We start from the raw sequence: 19,661 nt of genomic DNA, 5'->3' as shown, positions 1-19,661 counted from the left end.
AGCGTAGAAAAATTTTGTTTTAAAACCCAGGACTGGTCTTCCCTTGTAGCTCTAATGTTTAGTAAAGAGTCTGACATGACAATGATAATGATATTGGTAACAAATGTATACAGCATCTATTTCAATGAAGCATTTGCTCAGCGGTGCTGAAGAAGAAAGCCTGAAAGACATTGTGAACAGATGGTTTTTACTTATGGTTTTAGTGTCTTTACAGTTGATTTCTCTGAAAGTGATTGGGAGGTTGTGTCAGAGTTTTGTATGCACTCTCAAACAACACTGAAACAGAACTGTCACTGTTATCATGCTTATCCTGACATCAGTATACATAACATGCAACAAACAGATGCAGAGCGTAATAGTGCAGTGGCAAGGCATCTATCTGCCTATCACGCTGAAGGCCTGTATTCGATCCCCACTGAGGGCAAATAGGTTCGGGATCCTTGTGTAGCACCCTTGGACAAGATACTTAGATATATAGTGTTCCCAGAAATTATTGAGAAAATCTTTGATTTTTTTCTAATGATGCTAAGATTGGAAAAAGGGCTTTCACTATGCACTAAGCATACTAAATAAGGGAGACAACTCTTGAAGGCTTAGAAGGCAGCTCATTACATCAAGAGTTATCTCCCTTGTCTGAGCAGACGGCTTCCTGTGTTGACATGGCAGAATTTACAGCAAGAGAGAAAAGAAAGCTCATTCTAGATGATTTTGAAAGGGGTGAGGCTGATGCTAAAGTGTTAGCTTGTAGACATGGTATTCCTCTGTCTACAGTATACAGAACTTTGAAAAATATTCAAACAGGAACCGGGATAGAGCACAAAGCAGGGGCAGGTCGGCCTAGGAAATTCAGTGTTGTGGATCGCCGAAGACTTGGGCAGATTGTGAGTAGGGGCAAATTGAAAAGTGTTGAGAACATCAGAAATGAAATGATTAGCAGAGGAAGTCCTCAGGTATGCAATGAAACAGTTAGGCAGGAATTACAGAGACTTAATTGGGTGAAAAAACATGGAATTCCCTCGCCGTTGATGAAAGATGCACAAAAGGAAAAACATTTAAACTGGTGTCGGGCTCATGAAAATCAAGATTGGGATAATGTTTTCTTTTCGGATGAAAGTTCTGTTTGGCTTTTCCCTAATTGTATGAAAATTTGGACCAAAGATACTGTCAAACCTATCTACCAGTGACCAAAACAGCCCGAAGTTTCACATGTGGGGTGGCATATCGGCTCGAGGAGTGACGCCATTGTGTGTTTTCACGGGAAACTTGACAAAAGAAAGATACGTTGACATTCTAAATGGTCACCTTCTTCCGACAGCACAAACATTGTATGAAGATGATTGGATTTTCCAGCATGATAATGACCCAAAACACACTGCATGCTACACAAAACAGTGGTTGTCGGGCGAAAATGTTCAAGTTTTAGACTGGCCCAGTTACAGCCCAGACCTAAACCCAATTGAGAATGTGTGGGGAGTCATGAAGGACAGAATAAACCAAAAGGGACTGAGAAATATTGAAGATATGAAGGCCGAGGTGGTCCAATATTGGGATACCCTGTCACACGATTACCTACAAACTTTGATGGGTAGTGTGCCTAGGCGTATTCAGGCATGCATTGCTGAGCGAGGAGGTCTTACAAAGTACTAAAACAAGACTGAGACTGTAAAAGGATGATGTTTTAACATGTTTATGTAAGTAAAACGCCAGAAGTTAATAAACGTAATGAGTTAAATGACGCAACATGATTCTCAATAATTTCTGGGAATACTATACCTTGTCTCTGCTCACCCTGGTGTAAAATGGCTACCTGTTAGGATGTGGTGGCAATGTGAGTGTTTATGTGTGTATGGTCTGCAGGAGTTGAAAAAGTACCATTTAACATTGTTCCAGCAATATCACTGTGCAGAAATGGGCTTAATACACTGTATCCATGTGGAAAATTGAACTGGGGTCTTCGATGTGACAAGTGAATGCTTTAACCACTGGGCTTCACCACCGCCTCCACAATGAGGTGAGTGAGTTACAATTGCTATCACAATAAAAGACATGATACTCACCCCTTTGTCATGGTCACTGGCCCACGCCATTGCCAGGTTGAAATGAGTCTTGTTTTCAAAGACGTACTGTAAAAGAGCAAAGAAAACAAAATCATCAGTCTCCTGGAATATAGAGAAAATACAGCAAAATCATGCCGGTTGGTTTTCATCTGTTCCAACGACATGACAGCAACTCATCTTGTACAACCGTTAACTACAACATGATTGTGATAGCTGTTTTCTTGTCATAACTTTTTCGCCATGTTTTAAGTTTATTGTCATCCTGATCGTCAAAGAGTATTCCCCAAGAAAAAGGTTTCAATTTTCCTTTTGATACAGATAATTTCTTTTTTTAATTTTTACATTACTAGTTTAGACAGTTTTTGCTCAACAGCAAGGATCAATGGTTGGCTAGGTAAGACTTCAGACTCAAAAAGAGCTACAAATGTACCATGATAGTCCACAATTAATCAAACTGTTTTTGAAATCGTCATTTTAGTTTTACCTTCCCTTATTACAGAGACTCTGGACCGAGGGTACCATAGAATGATCATATAAATTTGAATACTTTCGATTACAGACAAGATAAAACCTTAAAACGTAAAGAAGCCGCAGAGAGTCAGTAACTGTTTACATAGTGTTTCAGTAACAGGGAATACAGATTAGAATACATACCACTAAATTATAACACACACACAGACACACACACAGACACACACACACAAAATTATTTCTAATCAAACAGGGAGAGATGTATCATTAAGCTGGTAAACCGTATAAACCAACTGACAAATTCACAAGTTAAGTTGTTTCATGCCACTTCTAAACTATTTCTGCAATATATGTCAGGGACACCAGAAATGGGCTTCACACACTGTACCCATGTGGAGAATCAAACCCAGTTCATCAGAGCAACAAACAAATGCTTTAACCACTAGGCTACCACACTGGCCTCACATTGTTATTATAGTCACAAATAAGAGTGAATCATGATACTGTGTATCATGACCTCAAAGCAAAACATGACACATGTTTGCCTTAGTCCAAGAAGAAGTGTAATTTCCAGGTAACATGGATCATCTAGATATCATTCAGGTGTTTTTTTGTGAGAGTTATTTTTTATTGTTATAGTATTACTTAACAGAAATTGCTTGAATGACTCACACTTCCATGATAACTTGATATATACATCAAATTTGTAGACAAAAAAAACAGGTACAGGAACAAAATAAAAATCAATGTGCAGATCTTTTCAATGTATTAGTCATTTTCCTTTTCCCTATGTGAATAGTGATTTCCTAGCGGCTGTTTCCAGGGTTAACAAAAGCATTTGGTTCCCAGGTCAAAGATGGTGTCAGTCAGGTGAATTAAACAATATTTTGTGTTGCGTATATTAACAGTGATCGAAATAGTGCTTCATTTGTGTGTGATAGCAAAGTAAATATGAAAATGGCATGGGTGAAATATTTTTAGGGTGCCTGTTGGCATGACTAACATTTTGAAAATAACTCTAGGACTGCAACCATTTGGTTCAATTCATTGAATCTGAAACATCAGTTTCGATTTTCGATAAATATTATCACTATTTCAGTTTGAAATTTTAATACATATTTAAATTATTTCCACACAAGCAGAACCTAATTTTGAAATCGAGCAGTTTCAAGCACTGAAATAAATAGAAATGTGATCGGTTGCAGCCAGTCTATTTTTCCAATGAGAATTCTGAGAGTTCAATGTAATCTGATGTTTTCACTTGCAAGGCAGACCCATGAAGGTCCTGGGTAGAATAGGCCTTTAGCAACCCATGCTTGCCATAAAAGGCAACTATGCTTGTCGTAAGAGGCAACTAACAGGATCGGGTGGTCAGGCTCACCGACTTGGTTGCCACATGTGATTGGTTCCCAATTGCGCAGATTGATGTTGGTGCTGTTGATCGATTATTTACACACCGCCGCCATATAGCTGGAATATTGCTGAGTGCGGTGTAAAAAAAACCTAACTCACTCACTCACTCACTCAACTCACTTGTATGGAGAATCAGATCTATAATGATCAATCGATGGTCCAATATTGAAAATTGAATTGAACTGAGTTCTGGTTGAATCGTTATAGCCATAAATAGCACACAACATCATTCAGTTAATGGAAAATGTGATAGGTTTCACCAGGTCAAATGATTCAAAACCTGTTTTAGCACCCCTTCAAACTGTTTATTGGTGACACTCTCAATCTCACAGCTCAACATATATGCGACTGCTTTCAATGTGTGCATATGAGGAAACCCCATTTTTTATCATTGTTTACAATAACATAGTTTGTGGGTTTACTAAAACATCCAGGACACATGAAGCACAACAATCAATGCAGTAATAGTGTTCAGGATACCCTGCTCTCATTGTCTCAAGTTTACAGTTTAACATGATGTTTACTGACCTATTAAACAAAAAACTGAAATTGAATTAGTGTGTAATTGGATCATCAAAGGTATGGGCATGCTTATTTTCACAAAGGAACACCTAAACTGTTTGGTGCCCTTATAATGGCCCCCTTCGAAGATATTGCATTTCTATCCCCGTGTTAAACAGTGTTTGAATTACAAGCTATAAGGTATGAAAACCATCATAAAATATTTTCTAATAATATGTAAGCCCAGTATCTCACACATGTAGAGTCACATAGTGTGATTTAATGATTCTGGCAAGGTTTCAAGACATTCTCTGTGTTGATAAAATACATGTCTTTACATGATATGAATCATAATTAAACTTCTGGACAAAGTCTCCAATTATATCCCTAGATCGATATGCAAGTATGTAATTTAGACGTAGGGTGCACAGTTCTAAAACTAAGTATAAGCGGTTTTTTTTTCACTATTACATGTAATAGAACTGTATGGTGCTGGTCTCTCAGTCACAGAGACTTGCTGACTGTAACACGATCTCTAATGTTGTCAATTAGGAGTCTTTTCTGTTCAGTCTGGCTTAAGTGTGACACAGAAATGTAATCTATATACACAAATGGGTAGTAAGGACGCAGAAAGCATAAATATATGGCTTCCCAAAGGATGTTCTATTCACTGTACCAAATTCATGTCATGAAATATAATGTCTTTTTAATAAAGTACACAGCATTTTACATTTCAGTCCACTACACTGTATCAATACTCTAAAGGGCTTCTTTTAGTAACCATGAAGATCTGGGTTAGAACTGATCTTCAATCAGAATGCCATGCCTGTCATGAGGCGACTGACGAAACTGAGTGCTCAGACTAGCTGACCTGCTTGACACATCATTGTATCCAAAATGCGCAGATCTACGATTACGATGTTGGTCACTGGATTGACTGGTCCAGACTCAATTATTTACAGACCACCACCATACAGTTGGAATACTGCATGATCACAAACACTGATACTGTTAGTCTAGGAATGAGAGTGAGTATGATTTTAGTAACTTTTACATGGCTTTTAGCTATATCCCAGCAATATCGCCACAAGAGATACCAGAAATGGGCTTAACAAATTGTAGGGAAGGGAATCAAATCCAGGTCTTTGGCATGACGAGCAAACACTTCAACCACTAGGCTATGTCACCGTCCCACACGCAATGTGAAACAATGGGTCTAAAAAATAGAAATGAAATGATTTTTTAAATGACCAAAGACAGCTTTTCAAATCAGTTCTTGTGGGAACCTAAAGGACCAGCTGCTGGAGACACTATGTACACACATGCTGGTGAAAGTCACTGGAATCACCAACATTGATCCATTCGGTTAATATCCCACTGCCCTTGAGGTTTCAAGAAAATCCAGCATGTTCTATATCTCTTAAGTCATTTTGCACAATAACATGAATCCAGAAATAACACCTGTCCGTGAACATTCAGGCTGTCATAGAGGCAACTACCTGGATTGAGTGGTCAGACTAGCTGACAAGTCATCGTATGTCAACATCATAGTCTTTGAGAAAATTTGTTCTGCCTACCAGCCTAACCATGTCTACTGTCAACATTCTGAAAATCCTTTAATGTTACTATGTGGGTTAGTATGAACTAACCTTACAAGACAGAAAGACAGTTTACATGACTCAGCCTTCACAGACTGGAGATAGTTTTATGGCATAATTTAATTCAGCTGTGACCACTCCTCCATTTATTTAACAGCATACAGGACTATATGAATATTTATAACAGCATCTGTGAGCAGATAGCCAAAGTCTGGACAGGTCACAGATGTACCAGTGACACAACAAAAGCAAGGATAGAAATCCATTTTTCCAAAAGGCTGCCACAGGGCACCAAACAGATCACATAGATGTGCCTTTGTGAAAATGTCATTTCGATGTATGGCTTTATAAATCAGAAAACATCATGTAAATTAAGTACACCTCAGAGCTGGACTTCCAGTGTACTATCATAACTGAAACAGTTCCAATTCATCCATCCCAGGCCCATCAAGTGTCCACAAACTATGTTATCAGCCCAAACTAGATATCCTGCATTGGGCAATGTTTGATTCAGTGCAAAATAGGTTTGGAATAGCTAAATAGATCTGTAAAATTTATCAAATTTTCCATTAAATGAATCACAGTAAATATTATTTTGTATAATTTCAGTCATGCTGCCAGGGCATACTGAAAATATTTTATCGTTGCATTTTCAATATTTACAATGCCACAGCACTATTTGCATCCCTGCTCACTGACTTTTGATCCCATTCAGTGTCAGTTTTGGCTTTTAACCTATGATTCTTGAAATTGAAGGGCTGTGGTATTAAGGCACAGTCAGGAACATTGTTCTATGAGATCATGGTAAATCGTAGTTTTACTACATATCAATTTATCATGCCATGCTGTAAACCATAGTGTACTATGGTCAACAACACAGAGCAGTAGGGTCAATTACGGTCTACTAGGGACTAGAAGGTCAACCACGTTCAAACTAAGGTAACATTTGGGGTCTTGGCAATCATGCTAACTACAGATATATTTTGAACATGTTAGAACGTTTTCGTTTAACCATGGCCAAATAATGAGTTTGCTGAAATGTAAAGTACGGTCATAACTGAGGTGATCTATATTGAACTATGCTAAAACACATCTAACCATGTTTAACTTTAATTAGTCTGTCATACAGACCCTGAAGCAAATATATCCAAGAAAGCCAATGCAAGTCTAGAAAACGTGGCAAGTCTAGATTCCCTTTGCTTCTGAAAATGAAGAAAGAATCTGAACTTTTTTCAGTAAAAATGTTCATTTCAGAGACTTAGTTGTTATTCTAAACTCAGGTCAAATACAGGTCTAGTACAGCCTGCTAACTTCATTCCCCAGTACAGCCTGCTAACTTCATTCCCCAGTACAGCCTACTAACTTCATTCCCCAGTACAGTCTAACATGTGCATGTCTGTAAGATGCGACCGCCACACTGATAACTGAGCAACTGAGCCTTAAGTCAATAGGCTACCTACAGATAGGGATGTCGCAATATAACTCACTTTAGACTGTATCCCAATACTTCATTCAACGTCAACAGAACAATTACCAGGAAGCTGTATTCACGACATGTATGACAATGCTTAGTCAGGGCAATTTTGCAAAAATTTATATAATACACAGGGTATGAAACCAAATAAAAAGTCAAGAAACTTCCTGAATATCTGGTTTGATATTTTTTAATGAAACACTTTACAAAAATTAATTTCAGATAAACCTGAAGTATCAATACTAGTTAGAACATGACCAGAACATATTCTTTTAATCACTTTTGAAGATAAGAATACTATACTATGATAATTTTCTTGTTGAAATATGTATCAAAATAGGATCAAAATACAGATGAATAAAGTTTAGTGTTACGCTGCTTTTAGCAATATTCCAGTTATATCATGGCAGGGGACATCAGAAATGGGCTTCACAGTCACACATTGGACCCATGTGGGGATGAGGAACACTTTAACAACTAGTCTATCACACTGCCCCAATGATGATTAATTAAAAAATACAGTTCGCTCTATCACCATGCATAGTGTAATATAGCTAAAGCACGAGGACACTGTAAACTGAGACTAAGAGTCGAACAATGAGACAATATATCCACCAGAATGCATAAACATAATGTTTCCACCAGTGATATTAGCTGAGTGACGCAACTGCAAACCAAGACATGGGATGCAATGGAGTAGTTTACTGTAGCAGGCTGTACGAGGCAATGACAACTGACATGCATTGTGACGTCGGTTACATTGTGACGTAATGCAAAAAAGTTTGATTACAAGGGTCATACCAGAATGCGGCAATGACATCAACACATTATGACGTAATGCAAAAAGTGCACATTATCATCTGATAAAGTACTGTCAGCACCTTTGATCTTTCACCGAAGCATCTTAGGAAGTAGTATAATGATTTTGCAATACAGTATTGTATCACGATACAAGGCTCATGATACAATTCATTGATTTACAACTTCTGTTGCAATACAGTTCATTACAAGTTACACTAATGTAGGAATATGTGAATAAGAAGATAAACACTTGCAGAATCCTTTTATGCAGATTCTGTATTATGTCCTGGTTAGCCATTAACACTGCACTTATCATTGCACTTCTCGTTATATTACATAAAAGCATGCATTGTCTTGACCACATGTATTTCGTGCAGTGCAGTTATACAGCTCATGCCTGGAGTATAGTTTTTCTGTAGCATACGAATACAGAACATTTTCCAGGGTAATTAGGCAAATCTAGTCAGTTAGTAAGGGGGCTGTGGTATAGCTACTAGTAGGTCCATGGTTTGAATCTCTGGTTTTCTCATACCAAAAGACATTAAAAGATGATACTTGTTGTTATCCTGGATTGTCAATTAGGGGACAAATCAAAGATGGGTTGGCTTGTAGTCAATAGGCCTATACTGTGTCAGTGTTCACGAATAGCGCCTGACCCTCTTACAAATCTGGCAGATTCGCCAGTGGTCAGATAGAAATCACCAACCCGCCAGCCCCAGTGTCTGAATATTTCACAACGTCTTTGTGTGAAGTTGTTATTTCCGGCATGTGACACTTGTTTGCTGGTGAGAAATCTTATGTTTGTTATCATATAATGTTAATAATTTCAATGCCAGTTATATGAAATGTTAAATCTGAAAAATCTGTTTAACTTTATTCTGTGGGTCCTGTGAATTTTCAGTGGGTCAGACAGACTTCTGAAACTTACAGGACCTAATGTCCATCGTGAACACTGCTGTGTGACTCATGTGAGTGTCAATGTTCAGTTGCAGTATGATGTTTGAATGTGTGTTGTATATTGTATTGTTTTACAACATTATGAGTTCACAGATGTATTGTCCAATCATGTATGGTGCCCCAGTTGTGACCCAATTCAGTAGGTTTCCTAGTATAGATTAAATGTCTAGTGACTTAAACCTCCATCTTATCATCCTAAACTCTATGAGAAATCATTCTTGTCCAGTTACCTTATACCTTGCTGGAGCTGAGCTACCAATGCTCATGCACCGCACTATTGATCAGTCATAATACAATGGCATCACAGTGGCGTGTGAGGGACTGTAATGGTAAACATGATCTCCAGACTGATTACCTAGATCAGAGACCATATACACCATTATGGTACATGGTAGCTGTCCAGATAACATGAGGTGTTGCATGTCATCTGTCTATTTTTGACCACTTAGTTGTGATTTCTTCACATTTACAAGTTATATACGCTTTTAAGTTATATACGATTTTATATACAGCCGCTGCCTGACAAACAACTAAGAACATTTTGTCAGAAAAAAAACCCCATAAAACATTTTTTCACAGTTCTTATTTCATTAACCTAACATTCTATTCAATGAAATTATGTTAAAAATAGAAAAAGTCCTTTGTTTTGGTCTTGTCAACACTAAAAAACAAGTCACCTTCACATCATTTCTCTGTTTACATGAGGGCCACTGACGTCATTTAAACAAAAGTGTATGTACACTAAACTTTAACACATGTTAAACTTCTTTAAAGACTTGTCTCTCAGTATAGCTTAAAACCCAAGTTTACAAACTGTCTTCAGCAATATTTCCCAATTTTCAGATAACGTCAAAACATATCCAGAAGTTGATATGAACAATCCATTAGGGGTAAGCAATAACAGTAAAATACAAATTAAGATGTTTGTAATCTGTTGCATAATGCAGCACTCAGCAAATATTCCAGCTATGTAAACAATCGAGTCCGGACCAGACAATCTACTGATCAACAACATGGGGGCTCTGACCTAAATGATGACACATGTCAACCAGAATCTAACATTTTCTGACACGCATGGGTTGATGAAGACAAATTCTAACCTTGATCTTTACAGTTGTACCAGTTTAGACAAACTGATGCAGAATTCATGTACCAAGTTCACATTCAAACTGATACAGAATTCATGTACCAAGTTCACATTGAATACATGCAGTCACAACCTTCAAGAAGCTGAAACTATAAAACCTGAACTGAGAAACTGCATACTCAATATTGCTGACATTATTATGCATAATATCAGCTTTAATACAGAACAAGAGTCATCGGAAGATGACACATCCCCCCGGCCCCTACATATCTGAAAGGGCAAATCACCTGACAGTTACTTCATGTTTTCTTAGATTAAGTTTGAATCATTTCCAAGGAAGTCATGAAAAATATAAATGCCATATATCTGTAAACAGCAAAAGGCACCACTTTAGGGTGTCCCCTACACATCTGCCAAGTTTTGCAGAAAGATATTTAGAAGTTTTTGAGTTGTGCTCCGGAAACAATGTTCATCTCCCCCAATTAGAGACCTAAGTCCCAAACGTTTCCATGGAAACTGAGAAAATTATAAATCACAAAAATCTTTAAATAGCAAAAGCCACCACTTTGTAGTCTCCCCTACATATCTGCCAAGTTTGAAGAAAGATATTTAGAAGTTTTTGAGTTGTGCTAAGGAAACGAAGTCCATCCCTCTAATTAGAAACTAAATCCGAAACCTTTCCATGGAAACCGAAAAAATTATAAATCACAAAAATCTGTAAATACCCACAGGCACCACTTTTGGGTCTGCCATATATATCTACCAAGTTTTGCTGACAGATATTATAGGAACTTTTTGAGATGTGCTCCGGAAACGAAACACACCTCTCATTTTTTTAGTTTGAATCGTTTCCATGGACACTGGGAAACTAAGAAATTACAAAAACCCGTAAATAGCAAAAGGCACCATTTTAGCTTCTGACTGATATATCTACCATGTTTTGCAGAAAAATAAAGAACAGATTTTGAGTTCTGCTCCGAAAACAAAGCCCATCTCTCCATTTTGAAACAAAGTCTGAAACGCTTCCATGGAAACCAAGAAAATCATAAATCACAAAAGTCTGTAAATAGCAAAAGGCACCACTTTAGGTTCTCCCCTACATATGTACCATGTTTGCAGAAAGTCATTTAGAAGTTTTTGAGTTGTGCTCCAAAAAATGAAGTCCATCCCTCCATTTTGAGAATAAGGAAACCGAGAAAATAATATATCACAAAAATCTATAAATCAGTGTTTACGAATGGTGTTTCAAAGCAACAGGACATTGGGTACTGTAAGTTTCAGATGTCTGTCTGACCCACTGAAAATTCACAGGACCTTCAGAATAAAATTAAACACACATTTCAGATTTAACATTTCTCATAACTGGCATTGAAATTATTAACATTATACAATGGCAAACATTATAAACATAAATTAATGAACAGTGAATAAGTATCACACACTTCACACAAAGTCATTGTAATATACATGTATTCAGTCAGACACTGGGGCCAGCAGGTTGGGGACTTCTGTCTGCCCACTGCCAAATCTGCCAGATTTGTCAGAGGGTCAGACACTATTCGTGAACACTGGTAAATACCAAAAGGCACCACTTAAGGTTCTGACTCATGTATGTAACAAGTTTTGCAGAAAAATATTGAATTTTTTTTTAGTTCTGCTCTGGAAATGAAGACCATCCCTCCATCATGAGATTAAGTCCAAAATATTCCACGGAAAACGAGAAAATGATAAATCACAAAAACCTATAAATAGCAAAAGGCACCACTTTGAGGTCTGCCACACATATCTACCAAGTTTTGCAGAAAAATATTGAACGGTTTTTTGAGTTGTGCTCCGGAAACAGAGCCCACCCCACTAACACCAAAATGTACCATGGAAAAACAAAAAAAATAAAAAAAGGCACAACTATAGGTTGAGACTATTATATCTATCAAGTTTGGTCTAAAAATATTGAGCGGTTTCTGAGTTCTGCTCCGGAAAAAAAATGATTACGGACGGACAGACGAGGTGTCGACTATATCCCCACCCCCATTATATGCCAGGGGGATAGCAAATATTATGGATAACTTCTTTATTTCATAAGTGTGATGCTTTGTTGCAGATTCTTGTACTGTTGTCTTATACTGACAATGGTAAAAAAAATGGAAACTAAACGTTGCTTACAAAATAAAGTTGTTATCCACAAAATTTGTTCTATACTCTATGTTTCACTTCCTAAAACGCCACTCAAAGAAGTTTATAAGATGCATTTTCTAATGTCTGTTGTTTAAAACCTTGGGCAACAAATACACAAAGCATTCATTATTAACTTATCAATCACGTTGACAGCATAAAAAACGTTCCTAGACATGCAGAATACAAGGAAACAGATTAATAGCTTATGTAAGGTAGTTCACCCTGTCCGATCGAAACAAGCCGAGCATGGTAAATCAAATAACACGAGCAAGGAAAAAGTAACTGTTTACATGACAGATAGCTTGTCTGATTAGAGCACAGTATGACCTGATAGAGTAATATTTCCATGTAGATGCTTACAGTGTTATGAAGCTGAAAGACTAGCAATTCCTTTAAGCTTGATAACTACGTGAGTATTTACATCAAAACGTCAATAACCAGAAATTATCCACAAACAGTATGCTGTAGTATATAACTTTATACCCTGCTTTCTAAAATACCCATCAAACAATGAAAGTTTAGTTACATCACTACAGATAGTTTTCTGTATTCTAGATGCATGAAGATCAGTCTAAGAATTTATCCTCAGTCACTCTTGCTTGTTGTACGAGTCGACCTATGAGATCAGGTTAACAGGTTGTCAGGAAATATGGAATTACAGTTCCGTACACCCTTTCAAAACAACGTGTGACTAATTTATTACTGTTAACACCTCTTACACAAGCTTATCTCAACATAATATTCAACCTTTGGCAGAATGAGATGCAGAATGTTTCACCCTGACATTTCCTGAATGGCCTTAAAGGGAGATAACTCACTGTGGCTTTGTTTATGATAAAAAGTGATCGAATTTGAGGTTTTGATAAACGATAAGTGAAATACAGAAACATAATTTGATTTCATGGATATATTTATTGACACAAACAAATAAGAAATTATGGCAACAATTTTATTACTCTGATAATACTCATAATTGTAAACATCTACTCTAAAATTTCACAGCGATCATCAGTTTGGTAGCCCAATTACTTCTAAGGTCAAGGTCATTTGTACAACCCGTGTAGTGTATTACCTTGTCTACCAAAGTAGTGAGTCACCATACCTACATGGTTTCCTATGCTTTGGCTATTATTTTATGAGAATTTGACAAATTTATTTTGCTTAAATAAGGGTAATAAATATATGTACATACGATTTTCAATTTTCTATTTATGTCTGTCACTTTTATTTCTCCTCCACAACATTCTGTTTCCACAAAGACATCAAGGAGTGGTCAAATAAAAAATAGCACCTTTAGAAAACCTGAGGCTAAAAATGGTGAAAATGTCGTATTGTGATACCCTCTACATTTCTTCTCTCGCACAATGAAAAATGTGAAAATGTGAGCAGCACAAATTACAAATGACCTGTGAAAAATGCCAGTAGAAACATTGGTAATGAATATCAATAATATTAAATAAATACATCTAGTCAGCAGTTGATGAATCATTTGCCTTATCCAGTAAAACAATCATACACAGAACATTTGACATGTTGACAGTGTCAACAATATGGATTCATCACAAGAATGACAACACACCACATCAGTATCAGATCAAAAATATATAAAAGACTGCATGACTTGAATATATTCCAGTTTGGCTATCTCGTTTTGATAAATGATATACCCACATATAAATACTGCATATCTTGTACATACTCCTTTTTGCATTTTTCACATTGATGAGTAACCATGGTAACCCACAAGTTGAAAAAAAACAGAACATATTTAAAGAGAGACTATCTACCTTTATGACAACCAATAAGCAATGATAAACTCTGGTATGTATTTCATCCATTGTGTTTGCAATTCTGTAATTCAATTCATTCCATGGGGAAATTAACAGCTACTCAATACTGAATGGCTCGATAATTAAATTCAGCGAAACAGTATGGAAAAGTTGACCATGCAGGTGTGTGTAATAAATGGATCTCAAATTGGCAGACTGATCCATGGAACACAGTACCTGTGAAGATCTGGGTCAGAATTGATCTTCACTAACCCATGCTTGTCGAAGGAGGTAACTGATGGGATCGGGCAGTGAGACTCATTGCCTTGGTTGACACATGTCAATGAATCCCAGCTGCGTAGATTGAATTTGAAGTTCATGATGTTGATCATTAGATTGTCTGCTCCAGACTTGATTATTTACAAACCGCTGCCATATATCTGGAATATTGCTGAGTGTGGCATAGAATTAAACACACTCTCTCATAGAACTCAGAAGGCATCAAGGTCAAAGTTCAAACCAGTGTTGGTCATTGATGTTGATCAAATGGTCGATAATCATTACCAACATTCAACAGTTATCGACAAATATTGGAGACGTAATTATGAGCAAAACTGGTAAATTCTGAACAAAACATATTTCAGATTACATGTGTGCAATGACACATCTTCTCATGGGTTACAAACATGCTAAGAACACAGTGCTCTGAACATAATTTAGAACAGATTCATCCTTATTTGACTCCTAAAAACATGTCCATTACTCCCTTTAATAACCCAAAGAGTCTCCTAAATTTCTAAACATGAATGCAAAGAAACTGCTTTTTTGACTCCCCAAAACATGTCCATGAGTCCTTTAAATAACACAAGGAGTCTCCTAAATTTCTAAACATGAATGTAGGAAAACTGCTTTTTTGACTCCCCAAAACATGTCCATGAGTCCCTTAAATAACACAAGGAGTCTCCTAAATTTCTAAACATGAATGTAGGAAAACTGCTTATTTGAATCCCCAAAACATGTCCATGAGTCACAAGGAGTCTCCTAAATGTCTAAACATGAATACAGGAAAACTGCTTATTTGACTCCCCAAAACATGTCCATGAGTCCCTTCAATAACACAAAGAGTCATGATGACTCCTAAATTTCTAAACATGGATGCAGAAAACGCCCTTATCTGATTCCCAAAAACAAGTCCATGACTCCCTTTCAGTTTCACAACACTAGGGTGACATGATGACTCCTAAATTTTTATGCCTACGACAAAAACACTGGAGTAAATTAAAACTTCATCAGAATAGTTAATGTAACATATTATGAATGTTACAGTTTTTTTAACAATGGGCGTATCAGCTTGATCTACTTTTACCTACTGCTAAACATACCAACACAGACAATGGTATTCACAAAGCTGTTTCACCAAACATGATATATACCTGACTACAATCAATATTGCTGACACACAAATGCTCACACAATGGCACAATGTGTTGAATGCATCTAGATTGAAGCTTGAGCTCTGTAACATTCTGATCAAGATTAATAATCTCGGCTTAAAATCCCTTATGTAATAACAAGCATCTAATGCAAATTATGTCAACCAAGTACATGGTTTGTTCAATATTACTCAAAGGTTTTTTGTTTATTCATTTGTTTGTTGAAAAGCTGCAAATTTCAAAAAGCCATTTTTTGTTCTAATGTGCAAAATGACCCATGGCTCCTGCCTTTCCCAATCACTGCTTTTACAACAAGCAAGGATTGCTTATGACCAGTTCTAACCCATCCTCAGAGACTCCAAAGAAAGTGTTGCAAATATTAGTTGTATTATACTCTTAAGGAGCAAAATTAGTAATTCGACTATAAAATAAGTTGTCAAGTAAATACTTTAAATCATGATGGATTCTGAGAAAGACAATATTATTCTATTGAAAAGTGAAGTCCTATTTCTGCATACCCACAACAGCCGATTTCCAAATTATCAGCATTACACTTCTTCTAGTCTCTTTTTGGTGAAAATATTTAATCGACGAAAATATATGGTCAGGCCAATAAGTCTGAATTGTAATGACTTTTATTACAACTTCATAGAATTTCTCGTGCAATCATGTTGGAGTAGATCGAGTCTAAAATTTGTAGCAAATATGATAAATTTATACTGTAGAAGTTGGCATCTTCGCAATCTTGAACAGTTTTTCCACACTGGCTATGTAGTTTGAACCAGGTAAGAAAGCTTTGGCGAAGTTCTTAGGCTTTTGAAAGTAGTCAGTGACAAAATTATCTATTCAGTATGACACAATGATAAAAGTGGTGGACTTGGTTGACACGTCATCAGTTCCCAATTGCGCAGGTCAGTGCTCATGCCGTTGATCACTGGATTGACTGGTCCAGACTTGATATTTACACTGTCCCCATACAGCTGGAATATTGCTGAGGGGGGCATAAAACCAAACACTCTCTCATCTCTGAACATTATGGTGTAGCATGAACAAATGATGTGATACAGCAGCTGAAGGCCACCAGAATTCAGCAACATAAACTTTATAAACATGTCAATAAACCAGACATAACTTGTGAATTCCTGTTGAAAAACACACTGCTGAAACCATGTATTATGAGGTCATACTGTTACTTGGGTCACTGAGTGTACGCACCAGCTACAAGAGATGTATCACCTCTACAACACTGACCTTGAGTAAGAGTGTTGATCTATTATCTCTACAACACTGACCTTGAGTAAGAGTGTTGATCTATTATCTCTACAACATTGACCTTGCATGTAAGTGTTGATCTATTATCTCTACAACACTGACCTTGCATATGAGTGTTGATCTATTTTCTCTACAAGACTGACCTTGCATATGAGTGCTGATCTATTTTCTCTACAACACTGACCTTGCATATGAGTGTTGATCTATTATCTCTACAGCATTGACCTTGCATATGAGTGTTGATCTATTATCTCTACAACATTGACCTTGCATATGAGTGTTGATCTATTATCTCTACAAAATTGTCCTTGAGTAAAATTTGCCAGACAAGACAAATCATGCAGCAGCAGCACATTTTATCATTTATGAATATTCTTTTTAATGTGTGTGTACACATAAATTTATGTGAGTGCGTATGTGAACGTGGCCAAAGCGTGTGTGTAATTATACACACATCTGTATACATAAACTTCAAAAGGTTCCATTGGGTGAAAAGGACTGTGAGCATTGTTAAAAGGGAACCAACATACACATATAATTTCATCTATCCAAATCAGTACATCTATTTTATGCACAGGAATTCAATTTATTAAGTAGAGCAATAGATCAATATTATACTGGAGTATCACCAAAACATCGCTGATCTGAATACTATAAACACAAGGAAATCTTCTCAGTTTGATTTTCAAGTGCCTTTTTCATACCAAAAACAATGAGAGAGTGAGAGAGGTGGTGGGTTTTCAGAGGGGTTGCATTCTCTTCTAATGCATGTTAAAGTACTGGGGCAGCAGATCTTGTCTTGTCTAGCTGTTCTTTTTTCGGTCACATTGATGACTTTTCACATTAAAAGCTTTGACAGAACATAATGACATGGTAAAGAGTGAACAAATTTGGCTGCAGGAAGATGGTCTGAAAATGTTATCCAAGCAACTTACAATACATCCAGTACACCTGTTCAGTAGTGGTTCAAAAGTCAAATCACCCTAGTGGTGTCACAACCCATGCTTATGCCACCCTCGTTCCTTCTTCAAACTGTGTAATCTAAGGCATTTCCTTCCACAAAATCACCTGATAAATTACTGATTACTTTGCCATTCATGAATAGCCAGGTATGCAACTTTTGAAATCTAACATCCAGTCCTGTGAGTGTTCAGGTCGTACCATATATGTTCATTCCACATCATTTGGTATCTTGTTGATTATGGATATATATCCCAAATGGACTGTGGATCTTTCATAAGTGTGTCTGCGACACCATCTTCACCTGTAACCTTTGTAACTGTGATTTATTTGATCATGTGGATACGTTTTGCTTCTTTCCATACAGTCTAAGTCATGACTGGATATATTTCACCTTCATGTAACGGTGAGGACATAGGTCTGTTCGTTAAATTTAGGGTGAACAACCTGAAGGTCACACGTTTGTGTGTCCTCAAATGGAATCTCACAAAACACTGCTTGTCTCACTCTCAGTGATATATGAGTATGACGTTTGGATGAGATTGTCCTGAAGAGAAGTGGTAGTGCTGTAGTCTAATGCTCAGGAGAATGGTCAACACTACAGTTATAGTCCATTGTACAAGGAAAATAGTAATGAAATACACAGGTGACTTGCAACAGCTGCAGATCAAAAAGAAGGAAACAAATAACAGAGCAACAGCCTTCTTATTAGTGATATCTATGAACAGAACTCTCAACAACTTAATCTATACAAGATTAGATTAGCACATTGGAAGTGGCTTTTTATAATTGGCATGATCTACCACCCCTTATGCAAAAAAATGAAAAAATGCTAGCATTGAAATGGCATCATGAAAAAAAAACCAATCTAGCAAGTACCATTAACAGTAGTACCAAGTGAGCATATTTCGTAGATAACATTACCTTCGATGAAATCTGATGAAAAATAACTAATAAATTTATTGTTTATACTCTGTTGATCAGCTGTATTTGCGTTCTTCCTGGTGTATTTAACGGTTCACAACTGAATTATCGACATTCTGCTGACGCTATGATGTACCAGGGTTTCAAGCAGGTGATCAGTGACAACCGGCTAGTTAGTAATGAAACAGAATAATGACGCGTTTATTAGGGCCACATATCTCACCTTATGTGCAAGGTCCGTGTTTGTTTTCAAATCGGAGAGGAAATCTTGTTCTTGCTTCGTACACTTCGCTTGATCATCAGACACGTCCCTTTTCCTGCGTTCTAAACTAACGCTAGTGGAAATCGAATTCACTGCATCCTTTGCAGATATGGCATACGACTGAAAATTAACAACATTTTCATGGAATGACCAAGCAGGGTTCACATAAAGACACATCAAAACAAAAACAATAACAGGTAATCGACGTTCCATGTCGACTGCTTCCATTTTGGATCTCGGTAACTCTCACGTGAGGAAACAAATGCACAACGCCATCTAGCGGCAGACTAAAAATAAATATTCTCGAACCCTGTTCTAGACTGAATCCAGTCTCCATTGAAACTAAATGGTATGTTCGTTTTCTGTTAACTGTCTACTCTCGTGTGTGTGATGTCTCTCTTGTCTATAATAGACAATGATGCAACGGGCTAAACAGCAAGTCATACCTTTATGCGGGGTAAAACATAGAAGAAAAAACATAATGAAACATATAGATATAACTGGAAT

At 36.9% G+C, this 19,661-nt stretch overlaps 1 protein-coding gene across 1 annotated transcript in view; it reads right to left on the bottom strand.

Moving 5' to 3' along the window:
* The window catches only part of LOC137295636 (sortilin-like), a 62,486-nt gene extending 43,061 nt beyond the window's left edge, over nt 1–19,425 (bottom strand). Inside the window, exons 1-2 of the mRNA XM_067827090.1 lie at nt 19,116–19,425; nt 2,058–2,123 (exon numbers count right to left, since the gene is read on the bottom strand). Coding sequence (XP_067683191.1) covers nt 2,058–2,123; nt 19,116–19,382 — 333 coding nt within the window. The 5' untranslated portion in view covers nt 19,383–19,425. The remainder of the gene's footprint in view (nt 1–2,057; nt 2,124–19,115) is intronic.
* Nucleotides 19,426–19,661: the final 236 nt, after the last annotated feature.

The sequence above is a fragment of the Haliotis asinina genome, chromosome 9 (assembly GCF_037392515.1).
Source record: "Haliotis asinina isolate JCU_RB_2024 chromosome 9, JCU_Hal_asi_v2, whole genome shotgun sequence".
Lineage (NCBI taxonomy): Eukaryota > Metazoa > Mollusca > Gastropoda > Lepetellida > Haliotidae > Haliotis > Haliotis asinina.
Note: the sequence above shows the minus strand (reverse complement) of the source record. Positions and strands in the feature narration are given on the sequence as shown.